The sequence below is a fragment of the Eptesicus fuscus genome, chromosome 3 (genome assembly GCF_027574615.1).
Source record: "Eptesicus fuscus isolate TK198812 chromosome 3, DD_ASM_mEF_20220401, whole genome shotgun sequence".
Classification (NCBI taxonomy): Eukaryota; Metazoa; Chordata; class Mammalia; order Chiroptera; family Vespertilionidae; genus Eptesicus; species Eptesicus fuscus.
This window is the reverse complement of record NC_072475.1, coordinates 58574063-58594154: the sequence shown is the minus strand read 5'-3', so window position 1 is coordinate 58594154 and position 20092 is coordinate 58574063. Positions and strand designations below refer to the sequence as shown.

The 20092-nt window shown below is 41.0% G+C and overlaps 1 protein-coding gene across 1 annotated transcript in view; it reads left to right on the top strand.

Moving 5' to 3' along the window:
* The window catches only part of EAF2 (ELL associated factor 2), a 40985-nt gene extending 28924 nt beyond the window's left edge, over positions 1-12061 (top strand). Inside the window, 1 exon segment of the mRNA XM_054711780.1 lies at positions 11897-12061. Coding sequence (XP_054567755.1) covers positions 11897-11943 — 47 coding nt within the window. The 3' untranslated portion in view covers positions 11944-12061.
* The last annotated feature ends 8031 nt before the right edge of the window (positions 12062-20092 follow it).

Sequence of the window (20092 nt, the reverse complement as noted above, 5' to 3'; positions counted from 1 at the left end):
TTCTACTAAGTCATTAGAGCTGGAGTTCTTCAAGACTTAATCCTAGGTCAGTGATGGGCAACCTTTTGAGCTTGGTGTGTCAAACTTCGCCAAAAAACTGAGTATAACTCGGGTAGTGTGTCACTTTGAGGAAAAAACATTATTTCGCAAATGTTTTATCCTCAGGAGCAGCAAAGGCGGCCGCATGTCATCAGAAATGGCTACGCGTGTCAGTGCTGACACGCGTGTCATAGGTTCGCCATCACTGTCCCAGGTCCTTCTTCCTTTTTCTTCTAAACTCTTTCCCTGCATAATCTCTATATTTGTGTTTCAGTCAGTGGATAACTTGTAAATTTGCATCTCTGACCCAGACCTCTGAGCTCTAGATGCATAAATCCAACATCACTTTGTCCAAAACCAACTTATAATATTTAGCTGAGCTAGTTTCCTAAACAAGCTCAGCCAAATAAAAGACAGGATTCCTCTAATTATGCATACCAGAAGCCTGATTGTATTCAAGGCTTGATTTCCTCTCTTTCTTTTTTAAAACAATTTTACTTTATTGTTATTTCTATATATTTTTATTGATTTCAGAAAGGAAGGGAGAGGGAGAAAGAGCTAGAAACATCAATGAGTAGAGAGAATCATTGATTGGCTGCCTCCTGCACATCCCCTACTGGGGATCGAGCCTGCAACCTGGGCATATGCCCTTGACCGGAATTGATTCCTCTCTTTCTTTACAGTATAGTCAGTCCTTCATCAAGTCCTGTTTATTTTACCTCCTTAATATTTCTCAAATTCATTTACTTCTCTGCATCTTTACCTGTTAGAGTTTGGCTGGTGACACGGGCTGTGAAAAAATTCACAACTAAAAGAAGAGATGCAGAGAGGAAGTTTATTTTACTTTCCAAGAGAGGCCAAGTATTGCAAGTCAATACAGGCAGGGAAGAAAGGGTGGCTTGCTCTTTTAAGCAGTGGCTGTTGCTAATCTTAAATGGTGTCCAACATAGTGATCCCACATAGGAAGGAAGAGGGTTTGGGTTGAAGTTGAGCAGATACCAGGGGGTTTGTCTTGAAAAGTTGTAGTTTGTTTGCTTTCCAGGAGACAGTCTGGCAAATGTTCTAAGGAGGTGTCTTATCAATATTTTTACCAAGCCTGTAAAACATGCTTAGAGCAAAATTTACAAAAAGTTCAAAAGGGGGAAGCTTGGGTTTGAAAGGGAGGAGGAAAGGCACTTTCTACTAACTAGAGACTCCTTGATGCGAATTATCCCTGAGTTATAAAAACAGTAGGGAGGAGAGGGGGATGCAAGAATGAAGCCTTGAGATAGCTTATCTTGACCCTCAGCTTGAACAGAGGAGCTGTTTGAATCAAAGGAGCCACCAATCTTGGAGTTTAATTACTAGGTGCTTCTCATAAATTAGGAAAGGCCGCAGCAAATAAAAGGAGCGACCTCTTTTTGTCCTTACACTGCCACTATCACTTTAGTTAAATACACCTTTGTTTCCTGCTTTAACTATGCAGTGACTTTCTAATTGGTTCACCCCATATCTATTTAAACCCATTTTTTATCTGTTGTGTACATTGCAGCTATATTGATCTTTTCATAATTAAACAATGATTTATCACCTCTTCTGCTTTAAACTTTTTAATAGTTTGTAATTCTTTTAGGATAGCAACAAAACACTTTAACATAATGATCTTTCTCTTTGTGTTATAGCAACATTTGCCTTCTTTTGTCATTATACTTAAACCCTTTGACCACATCAGGACCCTTTAAATGATGTCCATTCATCCAGAAATACTTCTTGCTTTTCATGTAGTTAACTTTTTCTCCTCTGGGTTAAAATTCAAAGTTTTCTTTATCAAGAAAGCCTTCCTTGACCTTCCTGATAAGGTCAGATCCCTCTTTTAATAGACCTTCAGAGTAATAGCTTTTTCATATCAGATTTCACATTTATCCATTTATATTTATTTGTGTGATTTGCTCTATTCCAAAGTATAAGCTCCAGGAGGACATCAGTCTTCTTTATTTTTGCTTATCATTGAATGCTAGCACCTAGCACAGTACCTGATACATAGTAGATGCCCGGGAAAGGCATGCAGGTTGATACTCTCTGGGGGAGAATGGGACTTATCTTTAAAACTACTCTCACTGTGTAAATTAATAATGATAAAGTAAGCATCTAGGAAAGACTGACTAGCTCTAGCCTAATTACAGCATTAAACAAGAAAAGAGCCAAATTGGGTGGCAGAGAGAGTAAGACTATGCGTTAATTAGGGACCAGGAAAGGTCTTTTGAACTTCTAGTTATTTATGTCTTTAAAGCTATTACTTCTAACTTGAGAGGTAAAATTGGAGCATCTGATTTCTTGAATGGTCAAATAATGACAAGGGTTTAATTCACTAGGAGGATAAACAATTATTAATTGGTATACCATAATAATATGTCTTTACCACATATGTTCATATATATTAAAATATGTAGTTATATACGTGTGTGTGTGTATATATATATATATATATATATATATAACAAAAATTGACATAAGTAGGAGAAATAGATAAGTCTTTATCATAGTAGAATATTAATGCATCTATAATCAAGCAGACAAAATTTAGTGAAGACATATAAAATCTTTTAACAACATAATTGCCATACCTATTCTAATAGTAAATATAGAATCCTACAATCCAAAACTGCGAAGTGGGATTTGTTTTAGATATATGTAAAACATTTATAGAAACTAATTCCTACTAGATTAGGGAAATAACACATTTTGAAGAATTCATATTTTATTGATTATTTTATACTAGGGGCCTGGTGCACGAAATTCGTGCACTGGGGAGGGGTCCCTCAGCCCAGCCTGCCCCCTCTCACATACTGGGAGCCCTCAGGAGATGTCCTATGGATGACCTAAGCCTCAATCTGGCCTCCCTTTGCTTGAGGCAACCGGGCTGATCAGGGGAAGGCGCCAGCCCCATCACCCCACTGCTGCAGCCACTGCCAATCACCACAGCTGCCAAGGTATTTTCATCAACACGGACTCCAGTCCCTTCACCATGAAAAAATGACAACTTTCTTTAAGCATTTTCAAGATGTGTCTATCATAGGATATGACATTTCTTTCTTTCTTTTTCTTTTTATCCTCACCTAAGGATAGGTTTCCATTGATATTTTCCCCTTCCCTCTGATCCCAAGCTCAGCCCCTTCCCAAACCAAAAGCCTCCGCCCCAGGTTTAGGCTTAGGAAGGGGTCCCCCCCACCTCCAATCGCAAGCTCGGCCCCTCCCCAAGCCTAAAGCCTCCACCACAGGCTTTAGGCTTGGGAAGGGGTTCCCCACTGGCACCTCTGATCATAGGCTTGGCCCCTTCCTAAGCCTAAAGCCACGGTCCCAGGCTTTAGGCTTGGGAAGAGGTCTCCCCCGCCCCCAGAACCTCCGATCACAAGCTCAGCACCTCCCCAAGCTTAAAGCCTCTGCCCCAGGCTTTAGGTTTGGGAAGGGGTTCCCCCCAGCACTTCCCCAAGCCTAAAGCCTCCGCCCCAGGTTTAGGCTTGGGAAGGGGTCCCCTCAACCCCCCGCCCGGAACCTCTGATCGCAGGCTCGGCCCCTTTCCAAGCCTAAAGCCTCCGCCACAGGTTTAGGCTTGGGAAGGGGTCGTCACCTCAACCCCCCACCCGGAACCTCCTATTGCAGGCTCAGCCCCAGGCTTTAGGCTTGGGAAGGGGTTTCCCCCGGCACCTCTGATTGTAGGCTTGGCCCCTTCTCACGCCTAAAGTCTAAAGCACCAGGCTGAAGCAACCCCCAGCTCCCTGTGATTGATTGCAGAGGGTCTGCTCTGGCACTCTGCGATCCGCCGCTCAGGGCGCCTAGGTATGCAAATTAACCTCCATCTTGGTTAGGTTAATTTGCATACTTGCCCTGATTGGCTGGTGGGCGTGGCTTGGGCCTAGCGAAGGTGCGGTCAATTTGCATATTACTCTTTTATTAGGTAGGATGATTATACTACAATAAAAACATAAATAATTAATAAAAATTCATTTTAAATACATGCTTAGAAACTTCAAAGCACATGCCTAATAACTTACATGTTAAATGGAACCTACATGAAATTATAAAATATTTATAATTAAGCAGAATCAAAAATAGTATATCTCAGCAATTTTGGAATGCAGCCATGGTACTTATAAGGAAATGTTGTATAGCCTCACAAAATTTTTTTAATTGGAAATAAATGAGTAAAAGTTTCACTTTGAGGAACTAGAAAATTGTAACATCTTAAAGAAAGCAGAAGAAAGTAATGTAGATTAGATTTTAAAGTAGTCTAATGGGAAAAAAAAGGAACAGAGGATAAACAAAACCAGAAGTAATTTATTTGAAAACTAATAAAAAAGACCAACCTCTGACAAGGGCTAAGAAGAAAAAGAGAAAAGGCACAAAATAAACAATATTAGTAATGAAAAAGTGGTTAAAATTATAGCTATACTATGCTTTTATTTTCTGAGTTATGAGAATTATATAAAAAATATGTCCCAGTAAATTTGGCATAGAAGTAGATTGTTTTCTAGAAAAAGTATAATTTACCAAATCTGACTCAAAGAAAAATGGAAAGCCTGAAGAAACTAATGTGTCTTTATCTTCCACCCTATTTCCAAATTCCCAAGATACTGGAAAACTAAAGATAGTTTCACAAATAATTGTTTTACAGACTGTTTCAGAGTATGGAAAAGTGATCCATTTTTTTTTTATAATTCTAGAATAATTTCAATAGCAAAACTGTACAGACAAAAAGCAATGTGGATCAGTTTCGCTTAATAACAAGGATGCAAAATTACTAAATAAGATATTAGCGAACTGAATGACCAATGTACTACTTAAAACAAGCAAAGCTAAATCATGACCAAATGAAGGTTATCACAGAAATGTAAGAAGTATTCAGTATCTGAAATAGTATCAAATAGTATCAATATAATTCACCACATTAACAGGTTATAGGAGTAAAGCCATATGATCATTTCAGCAAATTTGAATTTAACAAAATTCAGTATTTATAAATTTAAAAACTTTTACCAAAGGTTGAATATAAAGGAATTTCTTTAACTTCATAAAAATGAACTATTAAAAAAAAAAACCACTAAACATCTATAATATTCTATACTATTATAGATAGCAGGCAGAGTGGTTAGGGGCGATCAGGCAGGCAGGCAGGTGAGCAGTTAGGAGCCAGCGGTCCCGGATTGCAAGAGGGATGTCCAAGCCAGCAGTCAGACATCCCCCAAGGGGTCCTGGATTGGAGAGGGTGCAGGCTGGGCTGAGGGACCCCTCCCGTGCATGAATTTCATGCACTGGGCCTCTAGTAAAAGCATAATATGCTAATTAGACTGGATAGCTGAACATCCTTCCGGACAAAGCCGCAACAGCTGTGAGGGCCAAGGGCAGGCAGCCACTGTGGCCTTCAGCAGCAGCAGCAGCTGAGTGGTGATGGGGGCACCGCCTTCCCCTGATTGGCCCATTTGCCTCCTGCAGAGGGAGGCCAGACTGTGGCTTAAGCCCACTCCCCACAGGGAGCATGCCTAAGCCATCAGTAGGACATCCCCTGAGGGCTCCCGGACTGTAAGAGTGAGCAGAACGGGCTGAGGGACGCCCCCCTTCCCCATGCACGAATTTTCATGTGCTGGGCCTTTAGTTATGGTAATAAAAACTAGAAGCATTCTCATTCACTAAAGTCAGGAGAAAACAAGGAGGACTAATATTATGATTTCTATTCAACATTGTATTGAAAGTTCTAGCAAATACAATAAAAAAATAAAAGAAATGAGTTATAAGAATTGGAAACAAATAAAATTCTCCTTATTTATAGACAGTATAATTTTCTACATAGAAAATCCAAGAGAATCAGCAAACTATAGAAATAATAAAAGAATTGGAAAGGTTGTGAATACAAAAATTACATGCAAAAGTCAGTAGTGATTTGTTATACCAGTAGTAACCACTTGGGATTTCTTTTCTCAATATATTTTATCCAAACTGGAGGTTTCCTAATAAGAGAAAATAAGCTCTCCCTACTATTACTGTAATCATCTCATTTTTCAACCTTATCAAATCCAGTACCCTCTTTTATAACAGATGTTTTTTAATCCCCCTTACTGTCTTAAAATTATTAATTAATTATAACATTAAGACAAAATGAAAATAATTTATATAAATTAATATATATCCACTCAAAAAAAGCTGTGGTACATTTATACTATGGAATACTATGTAGCAGTAAAAAAAAGAATCTCTTACCCTTTGAGACAGCATGGAGGGACCTGGAGAGTATCATGCCAAGTGAAATAAGTCAATCAGAGAAAGACAAGTATAATATGATCTCACTCATATGTGGAATCTAAGTAACAAAATAAACTGAGGAACGGAGTGGGTCCCGAGACACAGAAGCATGGAACAGAGTGCGGAATCTTGGAGGGAAGGTGGGGGAGGCTGGGTGGGTGGGAGGTAATCAACCAAGGACCTTGTATGCATATATGCATGGTCCGTGGACACAGACAGTGGAGTGGTGAGAACCTGGGGAGGTGCAGGGGCAGGCTGGAGAGAGTCACTGGGGGGAAAAAATAGGATGGACATATGTAATACTTTAAACAATAAAGAATTATTTACAATATATATATATATATATATATATATATATATATATATATATGTAACTAGAGGCCCAGTGCATGAAATTTGTACATGGCAGCGGGGAGGGGTGGGGGGAATGTCCCTCAGCCCGGTCTGCACCCTCTTGCAATTTGGGACCCCTTGAGTAGTGTCCCTAGGTCTGGCCGGTGATCAGGGCGTATCGGGGCTTTCCTCCCCCGGCTGCCGGCAGCTTGCCCCATCCCCACTGCTGCCACTGCTTGCCATCTGTGTGGTTCTACCCACTCCCTCCCCGTGTAACCGGTCGCCTCCCTCTGCGGGCGACAGGCGTGGGGTGCGATCGCTTGTCTAGCCTGGGCCTCCCTCTGTGGGACGATCGCTGGCTGGCCCTGCACACCCGCCACAGCGTCGTCGCTGGCCCCATATCATGGGGCCCCCAGATCGATTGCCCAGCAGAGGGAGGCCCCGCCCACCTGGCCGGGGCTCCGCAATCAATCGCTGCACAGAGGGTAGCCTGGGCCTCCCTCTTTGGGGCAATCGCAGAGTCCCCCCCCAAATTGATCGCCCCACCAGCTGGTGGCTGGACCTCCCCCTGCGGGGCAATGGTGGGGCCCCCAGACCAATCGCATCGCACCCACCTTGGCTGGTTGTCCGGACAGTCTGCTGTTCAGTTGTTTGGTCGATTTGCATATTATACTTTCATTATTATAGATTTTTCCTACTGAGGTGCTGTATTGCTCACCCAAATACAATGGGCAGCATTGAGATCACTTATGTGTCTTCCCAACTTATTAAAAAAAATCTTTGTATGCTTCTAAGAAAAACAAAAATAAAGTGTTCTTTCAGTTTACATGATAGCTACATCCTTGTAAGTGAATTTTAAATCTGTGCAAAAGAATACTTTTAGTTTATAAAAATGTAATTTGGTTATGGCCTTAAAATGATAAACATTTCTTCCTAGTACATGAATATCCCACTGGACTTTCAAGTGTTACAGAATGTGGAAGAGATCTTTATTGTATAAGACTGGCCCCAGCATTGCAAAACATTTAACATCCCTAAATTACTCTCCCACTGAATGCCACTAGCAATTTGCAAATCACCTGCATAAGCAACCCCTCATGCAAATTTCTGTAACATCTCCTAGGGGGCAGTATTGGTTTCATTAAAAAGCATTGGTTTAGGTGTCTGAATGCATTTGCTATGGGAAACTATTTTTTCCCCAAGTCATAATTACCATTTTGATTAAAAATATTGCCTGTACTAAACATCCCATATTCAAAGGCTAATCTTATATCTTCAAAACTGACCATTTTAACAGCATGGTAGGTAATATAACCTCTATAGCATGAAGTCTAGTAAGAAAAGTAGAATTCAGGATGTTTGGGTTTGTGTCACTTGAGAAACTCCTGTTACAGGTATCATCAAGTTTAACATTCTTATGCCATTCAATAGTTGTGTAATTAGTGGAAAAAATTTTTTGTTGCTGCTAATCCTCACTCGAGGATATTTTTTCCACTGCTTTTTAGACAGAGTGGAAGGGAGAGGGAGAGACAGAGAGAGAAACATCGAGGTGAGAGAGAGAGAGACATCTATTGGTTGCCTTCCCCACTTGCTCTGACCAGGGCTTGGGATTGAGCATGCAACTGAGGTACATGCCCTTGACCAGAATCAAACCTAGGATCCTTGGTCCATTGGTTGATGCTCTATCCACTGAGACAAACTAGCTAAGGCAATAAGTGGAAGTTTAAGTAATGAAAATAAGAAAATGGTCATGGGAACCAGATACACAAAAAAGCTTTAGCAGATTTCTTTATCAAATGATGTAATCAGTTCTGGAGTTCAGGTAATGGACTGAGATGCCTTACAACAACTTGTAGATTGCATAAAAACTACTTTTTTTCAGGTTTTTTTTTTATTTCAAGAAAAATGATTTTAAATATAATAACGTTACATGCAATGAACCTTAATATTTCAAGAAAAATGATCTTTAATAATGTTACATGCAATAAACATTAATATCTCAAGAAAAACTATTTTAAATATGATAATGTTACATGCCATAAACACCAATTATTCAAGAAAATGATCTTACCTATAATAATATTATATGCAATAAACATTAATATTTCAAGAATAAAAGGATTTTAAGTAAAATAATATTACCAAAACAGTACTAACATAGTATGATATCACAAAAGTTGTAGGAAATATTAAAAGTCTTCAAATAACAGGATTACTTCTATTATATTCTAGAATATTTCCCCCCCTCTGGTTCTATTTTTGTTCATCAGTTGATGTTGTTCATTATATTCCACAAATGAGTGAGATCATATGATATTTATCTTTCTTCGACTTGCTTATTTTGCTTATCATGATGCTTTTAAAGTCTATTTTGTCGGATATGAGTATTGCTACTCCAGCTTTTTTTTTTTCTTTTCCATTTGCATGGGAAATTTTTTTCCATCCCTTAACTTTCATTCTGTGTGTGTCTTTTGTTTTGAGGTGGGTCTCTTGTAGACAGCATATAGTTGGGTCATGTTTTTGTATCCATTTAGCTACCCTACACCTTTTTATTGGAACATTTAATCCATTTACATTTAGGGTTATTATTGAGAGTTACTTATTTATAGCCATTTTAATTCTTTATGGCTAGGTTTCTCTCTCTGTTTCTTCTTCTCAGCAATCCCTTACAGCTATCCCTTTGGCATTTCTTGTAATGCTGGCGTGGTGGTGATGAAGTCCTTTAGGCTTTTTTTTTGTCTGGGAAGCTCTTTATTTGACCGTCTGTTTTGAATGATAGCCTTGCTGGATATAGTAATCTTGGTCTCAGATCCTTGCTTTCCATTATCTTGAGTACTTCATGCCATTCCCTTCTGGCCTGTAGAGTTTCTGATGAGAAATCAGGGGTCAGCCTTATGGGAACTCCTTTGTAGGTAACAGTTTTCTTTTCTCTTGCTGCCTTTAAGATTCATTATGAAGTGTCTGGGCGTGGGTCTGTTTGGGTTCTTCTTGTTTGGGGTTCTCTGTGCCTCCTGAACTTGTGTGACTTTTTCCTTTACCAGGTTAGAGAAGTTTTCTACCATTATTTCTTCAAACACCTTCTCTATATCTTTCTTCCTTTCTGCCTCTTCTGGCACACCTGCTATTCTAATATTGTTGCCTTTCACATTGTCTCACAGCTCCCTTAAGCTGTCCTCCTGTTTTTTAATTGTTTTTTTTTTCTTTTTGGTTCCCTGATTGAATGATATTTTCAACTCTGTCTTCTAATTCACTGATTCAATCCTCAGCTTCCCCTAATCTGCTATGTATTCCTTCCAATGTGTTCTTTATTTGTGTTATGTCATTCTTTATCTCAGACTGTTCTTTTTTCATAGTTACTATGTTTTTTTTTCATACTGTTGAACATTATTACCATCATTACTCTGAACTCAGTTGCTATCTGTGGGTGCCCGGTCAGCCCTTTCATGCTTCCGCCTCTCCTCCCAGTCTCTATGCCGTCTCCACCTTCGGTCCTTGGGTATCAGGTTCTCTCCTGTGAGTTTTCCATTGATTATTCAGGAAGCCTTTCCATATTTCAGATGTAATTCCAGCTTGCTCCTGGGAGCATGTCTGTGCAGCATCCTCCTACTCTGTCGCCATTTTTAATCTCTTCATAAAATCTACTCTTAAACTGTGTATTAACTTCAAAATATGCCAGATTTTGTTGATTGTGGAGGAGTTAAAAATATGAGAATATTTTTAACCATTTTAACTTACTACCTAAATGATTTTGTCCAATCCCATAATTTCAGATAAACCCCTGCAATCAGTGACTCCCAGATCTTTATTCCAATGAATTCCCATTTCAAACAAAATTCAAAGTTTTTACCATGACCTAAAAAACAACTGATATCGTTTTGGCCTCATTTCTTATCATTCTCCTCTTTCATTTCACTCCAGCCACAGTGGCCTTTTCATAGTCAGAGAACACAACACACTTGCTTCTGCCTTGGGGCATTTGTATGTGCTGTTCCCTGAGCCTGGGCAGTTACCCATCTCCATATTTTCCTGACTTTATTTTTAAATTTTGATCTCTAGTCAAATGTCACTTCTCAAGGAGGTCTCCCCAACTGCCCTATATAAAGTAGCACCTCTCATCTCTCTCTCTCCATACTCTATTTATTATACATATTTATATACTCTATTTATTATATATGCATATATATATATATATATATATATATATATATATATATATATATATATCAGAGAGGAAGGGAGAGGGAGAGAGAGATAGAAATACCAATGATGAGAGAGAATCATTGATTGGCTGCTTCTTGCATTCCCCACACTGGGGATAGAGCCGGCAACCCAGGCATATGACCTGACCAGGAATCCAACCGTGACCTCCTGGTTCATAAGTCAACACTCAACCACTGAGCCATGCTGGCCAGGCTCCATACCCATCTTTATATTTTCATAGTATTTATACCTACTTGGCATTATATTATACTAGAGGCCCGATGTATGAAGATTCGTGCAAGAATGGGCCTTTGCTCCAGCCCAGAGCCACCTTTCCGCCTTCCCACGCTGCCCAAAGGCCACGCTGCTGGAGTGGTGCGGAACGCCCCTGGCCGTTGGGCACTTGTGCATGCAAATTAACCCACCATCTTTGTTGAGTTAATTTGCATACACACTCCTGGTTGGCTGGTGGGCATCGCGGAGGTACAGTCAGTTTGCATCTTTCCCTTTTATTAGTGTAGATATTTGTTTATTTTTTTTTTTTACTGTTTCCTCCACTGGAATGTACATTTCATGACTGTAATCACATGGGTGAATTACAAAAGGAATCAATGATGAGTTACCCTTAACAAACACTATGTAAATATTTTGACGTTTTGGGTAAAAAATTATATAATTTTTGCACTCTTCCAAATGATATAGTCCGATCTTCTAAACTGTATTTTCTCTAATTTCCTGATGTAATTAAATCAGTGATATAAAAAAAGTGTGATGTTGGTATGTGAAAGAAGACTAATATAGAAGCCAGATGATACTAAAACTATGCTGAAGATTGATGGTGTATTTTTTCTTTACAGATAGTATTAATTATTTAAATTACTAATGATATGAATAAATTGTAGGATCAACAGTCTGATTATTAATGACAAAATGTTGCCTAAATAGGACCACTTGGATTACTTTTTATATAATATTTGTTATAAAAATAAGTATATTAAATATTTAAATATAAATATTTCATTATTACAGTTTTGCTATTTTTTTATTTTAGGAAATGATTTGCAGCTGAGTGATTCAGGAAGTGATACTGATGACTGAAGAAATATTCAGCTATAAATATAAAATTTACAAGACATGTGATAATGTATTTTATACTAAGAAAAAAAATTCCTAAGACTGAGGAAAATGTACTTTAACTTTAAATGATAAAAGAAATTAAATTTGATTCAGAATTTTCAGTTGATGTTACATTTTTAACCTTTTATATGAGAACCAGCATTTCCATGTGTTTTCATTTAATCTTAAAACATCATTTTTGAAGTTTTTTTTTTAAGAATTCTCTTTTAAGTCCAGTTCTTTTTATTTTTTTTAAATATATTTTTATTGATTTCAGAGAGGAAGGGAGAGGGAGAGAGAGATAGAAACATCAAGATGAGAGAGAATCATTGATTGGCTGCCTCCTACACACCCACACTGGGGATTGAGCCCGCAACCCGGGCATATGCCCTGACCGGGAATTGAACCGGTGACTTCTTGGTTCCTAGGTCAATGCTCAACCGCTGAGCCACACCCGGCTGGGCACTTTTTTGAAGTTTTAAAGATGAGAAAAAAAGACTCAGAGGTTAGTAACTTGCCCACATATTATTAGTTAACAAGTGGCAGATCAGGTGTTGTAGTGTTCAGTTTCAGTGCTCTATTTTACCAGATTGCTGTCTCCAATTGTGAAATGTCAAAACTATGGATTTATAATAAATTCTGTGATTTTAATTATATCTCTAAGCCTTTTCTATCTCGTATTCCTTAAATTTTTGTTGAAAATCTATTAATCCTTGACAAAATTTAATTATAATTTAGGGTAAGGTGAAGCTAAATAATTATTTTAATTAAATAACTTACCTCAATATTTTTCATCATTTTCTTATTTTGCTTTTGAGAGAAAAATAAAGTTAAGTGTTGATATAATTAATATTTACATCTCTAACATTTTTTTATTTGGATGAAAAAATAAATATTAGTTTATAGTTGAAAGCCACTGACCAGTAGCAAATTCTTTTTTTAATTTATTTTCATTGTTGAGAGTATTACTGATGTCCCCCACTTCCTCCCCTCTGTACCCCTCCACCTGGTTCCCACCCTATCCCAGGCCTTCGCCACACTATTGTCTGTATCCATGGACTATGGATGTCTATAATAATAAAAGCGTAATATGCAAATCAACCAAACGGCCAAAGAGCGGAATGACTATCCAGATGACCACTCTATGAAATCCACTGGCGCCAGGCCCACCAAGGCAAGTGTGATGCGATTGGTTTGGGGGCCCTGCCATCGCCCCAGGATTGCCCCATAGAGGAAGGCCCAGGCCACCAGCCAGCAGGGCAATCAATCGGGGGTGGGGCTCCGCAATTGCCCCAAAGAGGGAGGCCCAGGCAGGCTGTGGCAGGTGGGCAGGGCCTCCCTCTGTGGGGCAATCCATTGTGGAGCCCTGCTATCGATCACCCCAAAGAGGGAGGCCCAGGCTACCTGGCCAGAGGCGCTGCGGCAGGTAGCCTGGACCTCCCTCTGTGAGGGTGATCCATTGCAGAGCTCTGGCTGGGTGGGCAGGGCCTACCTCTTTGGGGCGACCAATTGCGGAGCCCTGTGATCGATCACCCCAAAGAGGGAGGCCCAGGCTACCTGGCCGGTGGTGGCACTGTAGTGGGGGGTGGGGCCTCCCTCTGCAGGGAGATTGATCACTGGGCTCCCGCACTGCAAGAGGGCACAGGTCGGGCTAAGGGCCTCCCCCTCCCCACCCTCCGAGGCTTCTAGTCCTATATAATAAAAGCCTAATAGGCAAATTGCCTCCTTGGGCAGTCATTTGACTGGGAGTTCAACCGCTCGCAATGACATGCGCTGACCACCAGGGGGTGGCACGGAACATGGCAGGCGTCAGCAATGCTGCGCTGGCAGTGGGTGACAGTGGAGGCACTGCCGGCCCCGATAGGCCTTGACGAGCCAGTTCGCAGGGGGATGGTGGAGCAGGTGAGCGGGCGGCACCAGTCCAAGGCAAGCTGTCAGGCGCAGCTGTGAGGCTGCAAGGCTGGGGGCTCGAGCTGCGGCCCAATTCCTGCAGGCCACCCCAAGGGACCCCACCCACGCATGAATTCATGCACCAGGCCTCTAGTGTGCATATAACTTCTTTGGTTAATCTCTTTCTGCGCCCCTCTCCCCTTCCCTCTGAGGTCTGTTGGTCTCTTCCATGCTTCCATGTCTCTGGACCTGTTTTGTTTGTTATTTTGTTCATTAGATTCCACATGTAAGTAAGATCATGTGATTTTTGAGGTATTGAACATCTTTCGTTAGATTTCCTCCAGGTATCTTTTTTATGCTGATATTATTTTTTTAAATCCCCCTTTCTATTTGCTTTTGCTGAATTTAAATACAATTTATTTTTGTGTGCTGATTTTATATTTATATGCCTGCTAAACATGTTTTCTTTTATTTCCATATTTGCCTTCTCTCTCTGAATATATTAGTATCTATCATTTTAGAGCATCAGTCTCCTTTCTATAGATGACTATCACTCTGATGTCAAGCAATGAGGACATAAATGTTTTTACTCTTATCACAGATGTTTTAGAATTTTCCATTTTTATTATCTTTTTTCTTGTCTCTGAAGAGTTTGTGCTCATATCTATTTCCTTTTGTCCTTAAAACTATTTTCAACTTAGCAAAAATGATAGGATATAAGAAGCATATTGATCTGATAGGGCTCTAGACTAGGCCTTCGAAGGCTGGAGTTCTGATCGTTGCTCTGTCCCTTCTGAGCTCTTCTGTAACATTCTTCAAGTTAGACTAGGAGAGGGATTTCAAACCAGGTTCTCTAAATCCCTGTCATAAAAAATCATTAAAGGAGCTTGTTAAAAACATGGGTTTTCAAAGCCAAAGGTATCACACTCCCTGACTTCAAACTATTCTCCAAATCCATAGTAATCAAAACAGTATGGTATTGGCAGAAAAACAGGTACACAGAGTAATGGAATAGAACTGAGACCTCAGAAATAAACTTACACATATATGACAACTAATTTTCAACAAGTCGGCCAAGAATATACAAGGGAGAAATGAAAGTCTCTTCAATAGCCGAAACCGGTTTGGCTCAGTGGGTAGAGCGTCGGCCTGCGGACTGAAGGGTCCCAGGTTTGATCCCGGTCAAGGGCATGTACCTTGGTTGCGGGCACATCCCCAGTGGGAGGTGTGCAGGAGGCAGCTGATCGATGTTTCTCATTGATGTTTCTAACTCTCTATCTCTCTCCCTTCCTCTCTGTAAAAAAATCAATAAAATATATATTTTTTTAAAAAAGTAAGTCTCTTTAATAAATGGGAAAACTGGGAAGCTACTTGCAAAAGAATGAAACTAGACTGCCATCTGACAGCAAACACAAAAATTAACTCAAAGTGAATTAAAGAATTGAATATGACACCTGAAACAATAAAATGCATAGAAGAAAACATAGGCACTAAACTTACGGACTTTGGTCTTAAAGGGTTTTTTGTGATATTGACCCTAAAGGCAAGGGAAGTAAAAGCAAAAAATAAGTGAATGGGACTACATCAAACTAAAGAGCTTCTGCACAGAAAAAGAAACCATCAACCAAACAAAAAGGTAGCCAACCTAATGGGAGAAGATATTTGCTAATGATACTTCCAATAAGAGGCTACTATCCAAAATATATAAAGAACTCATACAACTCAGTAACCACATACAGAAAAAAAAATTACAAAAATGGGCAGAGAACCTGAATAGACACTTTTCTCAAGAAGACATACAGATGGCCAGCATATATATGGAAAAATGTTCAATGTCACCAATTATATTAGGGAAATGAAAATCAAAACCACACTGAGATATGAACTCACACTTGTTAGAATGACCATTATCAATAAGTAAAAAAATAACAAGTGTTGGAGAGGGAAAAAATGGAACCCTAGTACGCTGCTGGTGAGAATGTAAATTGGTGAAGCCACTATGGAAAACAGTATGGATGTCCCTCAAAAAATTAAGAGCTACTATACGACCCACAAATCCCACTTCTGGGTATCTGCCTGAAAAAAATTAAAAACACTCATAAAGATATATGTCCCCAATGTTCATTGCAGCATTATTTACAATAGCCAAAATGTGGAGACAACCTAAGTGTCCTTAGATGGATGATTGGATACAGAAGATTACATATAGACAATGGAATACTACTCTGTCATGTGAAAGATGAAATATTGCCATTTGTGACAACATGGATGGATCTTGAGATTATTATGCTAAATGAAAAAAGAAAAGAACTGTATGACCACTAATATGTGGGATATAACACAGAAAGCAATAAATGAATCAACAAAACAAAACAAAAAATTCATAGGTACAGACAACAGAATTTTGGTTGCCAGAGGGGGAAGGAGACTGGGGAGGTCAAATATAAGGTGACAGGAGACTAGACTTCTAATGGTGAAAACAATAGGTTATACAGATATTATATTACAGAATTGTACATCTGAAATTTATATGTTATTAACCAACTAGAGGCCAGTGCACAAATTTGTGCACAGGTGGTATCCCTCTGGGTGGCCTGCAGGGATCAGGCCAAAACCCGCAGTCCAACACTGCCTGTAGCTCTTACCTGCAGCTCCCGCCCATCCCAGCCCCACTATGCCTGCCACGGGCTCACGCCCAATCAGTCCTGATCAGGAGAGGCTTGCGCTGCCATAGCAGCACTCACCAGCCATGAGCCCTGCTTCTGGCGCCGTCCCAAGGGGAGTGGCCTGTGGGATCAGGCTGAAATCAGCTCTTCGACATCCCCCGAGGGGTCCCAGATTGCGAGAGGGCACAGGCTAGGCTGAAGGACCCCGCTGGTGCATGATCAGGCAGGGAAGGGAACGCGGAAGGGCTCCAGGGCATGTCCGGCCCATCTCGCTCAGTCCCAATTGGCTGGATCCCAGCAGCAAGCTAACCTACTGGTTGGAGCATCTGCCTCCTGGTGGTCAGTGCATGACATAGCGACTGGTCGATCAGTTGACTGCCCCCTAGTGATCAGTGCATGTCATAGTGAGCGGTTGAGCAGCCTTAGCATATCATTAGCATATTATACTTTGATTGGTTGTTTGGTTGTTCTGCTGTTCAGTCTATTTGCATATTACCCTTTTATTATATAGGATGTTAATTAGATAAATTTAATTTAAAAAACAGATTCTTAGATAAATTTTCAAGGGAAAGACCTGTATATTTTTGTTTGTGTATATGTATAGAAATCTATATATATAAAAGGCTAATATACACAGTGTCCCCTCAAGAGTTTGACTGGGAGACCAGGAGTTCAATTCCTCGCTATGACATGTGCTGACCACCAGGGGGTGGAACGGAATGAAGGAAGGCCCTGGCTGGCAGCCAGAAGGCCCCTATCAGCCCTGATCGCTGGCCAGGCCTAGGGACCCTATCCATGCATAAATTTCATGCACTGGGTCTCTAGTCCTATATAATAAAAGGCTAATATGCAAATTGTCCCCTCAACCAGGAGTTCGACCAGGAGTTTGACCAGGGGGCAGGGCCAGCTGGTCAACTACCTGTTACCCCTTCACCTTGCTGGCCCCACCCCCAATTGGCCCCCCAACCCCAATTGGGGGCAGCCAGCTGGACCCCACCCATGCATGAATTCGTGCACCAGACCTCAATTCTATATATATAAAATGCCAGCAACCAGAAAGCCGTAATGGCCAGAACAACCAGTTGCTATGATGCCCACTGCAGCCAGTGAACTGGCTGATCGGGGTGGGGCCGGCCGGCCAACCTCTCGCATCCCCTCCCCCGGCTGTCCCCACCCCCAATCACCCACCCCACCCTGATCGCCTGCAGCCCCTCCCCTGGGTTGACCCCACCCTTGATGGACCCCAACCACCCTGATTGGCCCACAGCCCCTCCCTCAGGCTGGCCCTGCCCCTGATCACCCCCCTACCCCAATAGGAGGTGGGGCTGGCCAGCCAACCTCCTGCATCCCTTCCCCCCACCTGCCCCACCCCAGATCAGCCGCCCCCCCCCCCCATCAGGGGTAGGGACAGCCGGCCAACCACCTTCGGCCCCTCTCCTTGGCCGGCCCTGCCCCTGATGGGCCCCCACCATCCCAATTGGCCCGTGGCCCCACCCCTCAGCCAGCTCTGCCCCTAATCGCCCCACACACACCAATCAGGGGCAGGGCTGGCCAGACCACCACCCACAGTCCCTCCCCACGGCCTGACCTGCCCCCAATTAGCCCCCCTCACCCCAATTAGTTGCAGAGCCCGATGGCCAATTGCCCACGGCCCCTCCCCCCAGCCGGCCCAGCCCTGATTGGGCCCTGATCAGGGTGGGCCAGCTGGACAACCTCCCACCATCTCCTCCTCCCAACAGGCCTGGCCCTAATCCGCCCTGATTGGTGCCAGGCTGCTGGACCCCACCCATGCTCAAATTCGTGCACTGGGCTTCCAGTACATATATAAGTTAACATAAATGATGATCATCAGGGTAGTTTACTTGACATAGGACAAGATTAAGATTTCTTCCATCTCTGATATTATTTGATTCTATGAATATAGCATTATATTGCCATAATCAAAAGAAGAATTTTATCTACACAAAGGAGCATCAGAGAACCAATGCAATAAAGTTTGGTATTTGGAGTACCTATAAGCACAAATGAAATGGTGCATTGCATACAGGTACTATTTCATCTGCTCTGTTAGGTCAAATGCTGTTCTAGAAGTACAAGGCTAGAGCAGGGTTGCCATTGACATAATTAGCCCTTCAAGGCATCTATGCCTCTAGTGGTTAACTTGACTAGTAATTTCATTTATTTTGCATTTAGGGTCATTAACCAACCCAGAAAGAGAAATATTTCCTGAAAGAATAACTACAGCTTAATTATTAATACTACATTCAGAAATGGAGCTGGACTCTTTAGGTAAAGGTTTGTGGGACATAGGGGGGATGTGTGTAAAAAAGTTGGGAGGACAAGGTCAAAGTCTGAAGTTGTTTATGGAAGAAAGGCCAGACTTTTCCTGGCTTTGTCAATAAATTACTCAAATAGGTAATGTAAGAATTTTGCAAGGGATAGAGTCATAGGTTCTCTCTTATAGTCTCAGATAAAATAATTCATTCTCCTGTTTCCCGACCTCCTTGTTGGTTTCCTCATTTTCTTGTTGCTCTCTGACCATTCTTTTCCTTTTTCTTTTTTTTTTTTAAATATATTTTATTGATTTTTTACAGAGAGGAAGAGAGAGGGATAGAGAGTTAGAAACATCGATCAGCTGCCTCTTGCACACCCCCTACTAGGGATGTGCCCGCAACCAAGGTACATGCCCTTGACCGGAATCAAACCTGGGACCCTTGAGTCCGAAGGCCGATGCTCTATCCACTGAGCCAAACCGGTTTCGGCTTCCTTTTTCTTTTAACTGAAAACTAGAAGGGCACCCTATTCCTTTGTTCCTTTTCTACTTCTTTGAATTAGTAAAAATAATACAGTATGTATGAAATTTATCTATTATCACCATCCCTGTTCTTATTCCTCCTCTGATATAGACTAAATATATTCTGGAGTATTTGGGAGTTCATCCACTAAAATATAATGAAAATGATATTTACAATAGTACCTAGAAAGTAACTGGTTCATAACTTTTGCTCAAATTAAATATTTATTCATGAAATGATGTACTCATCTTGAAGTGATGAAAGCACAGGGGATGAATTTAGCAAAGGAGAAGAATGATTCCCAAATGTACATCACCACTCTTTTCTCTCATTTCTTTAGCCCCACCCCTTTAATTGCTTATAGGATATTTCTATTTGAACTTTATTATGTTGAAAACCAAAAATTAACATCTTTTGTACCTCTCTAAATTCAATTTTGTGTTGACTCACCCTCTTCAATGAATTTCGATTTACTAAAACCAATCTTTATTTGTCATGATGAAATTCCAGTGCTAGAATTCCAGAATAGATAGATAGATAATATATACAGGGTGGGGCAGAAGTAGCTTTACAGTTGTGAGTACATGAAATGTTGTTTATTTTTGTATTATTATTTACTAGAGGCCTGGTGCACAAAATTCCTGCACAGGTAGTGTCTCTAGGCCTGGCTGGTGATCAGGGCCAATAGGGGCCTTCCAACTGCTGGACAGGGCCTTCCTTCCCCCAACTGCCAGCTGCTGGCCAGGGCCTTCCTTCGTTCCATGCTGCCCCCTGGTGGTC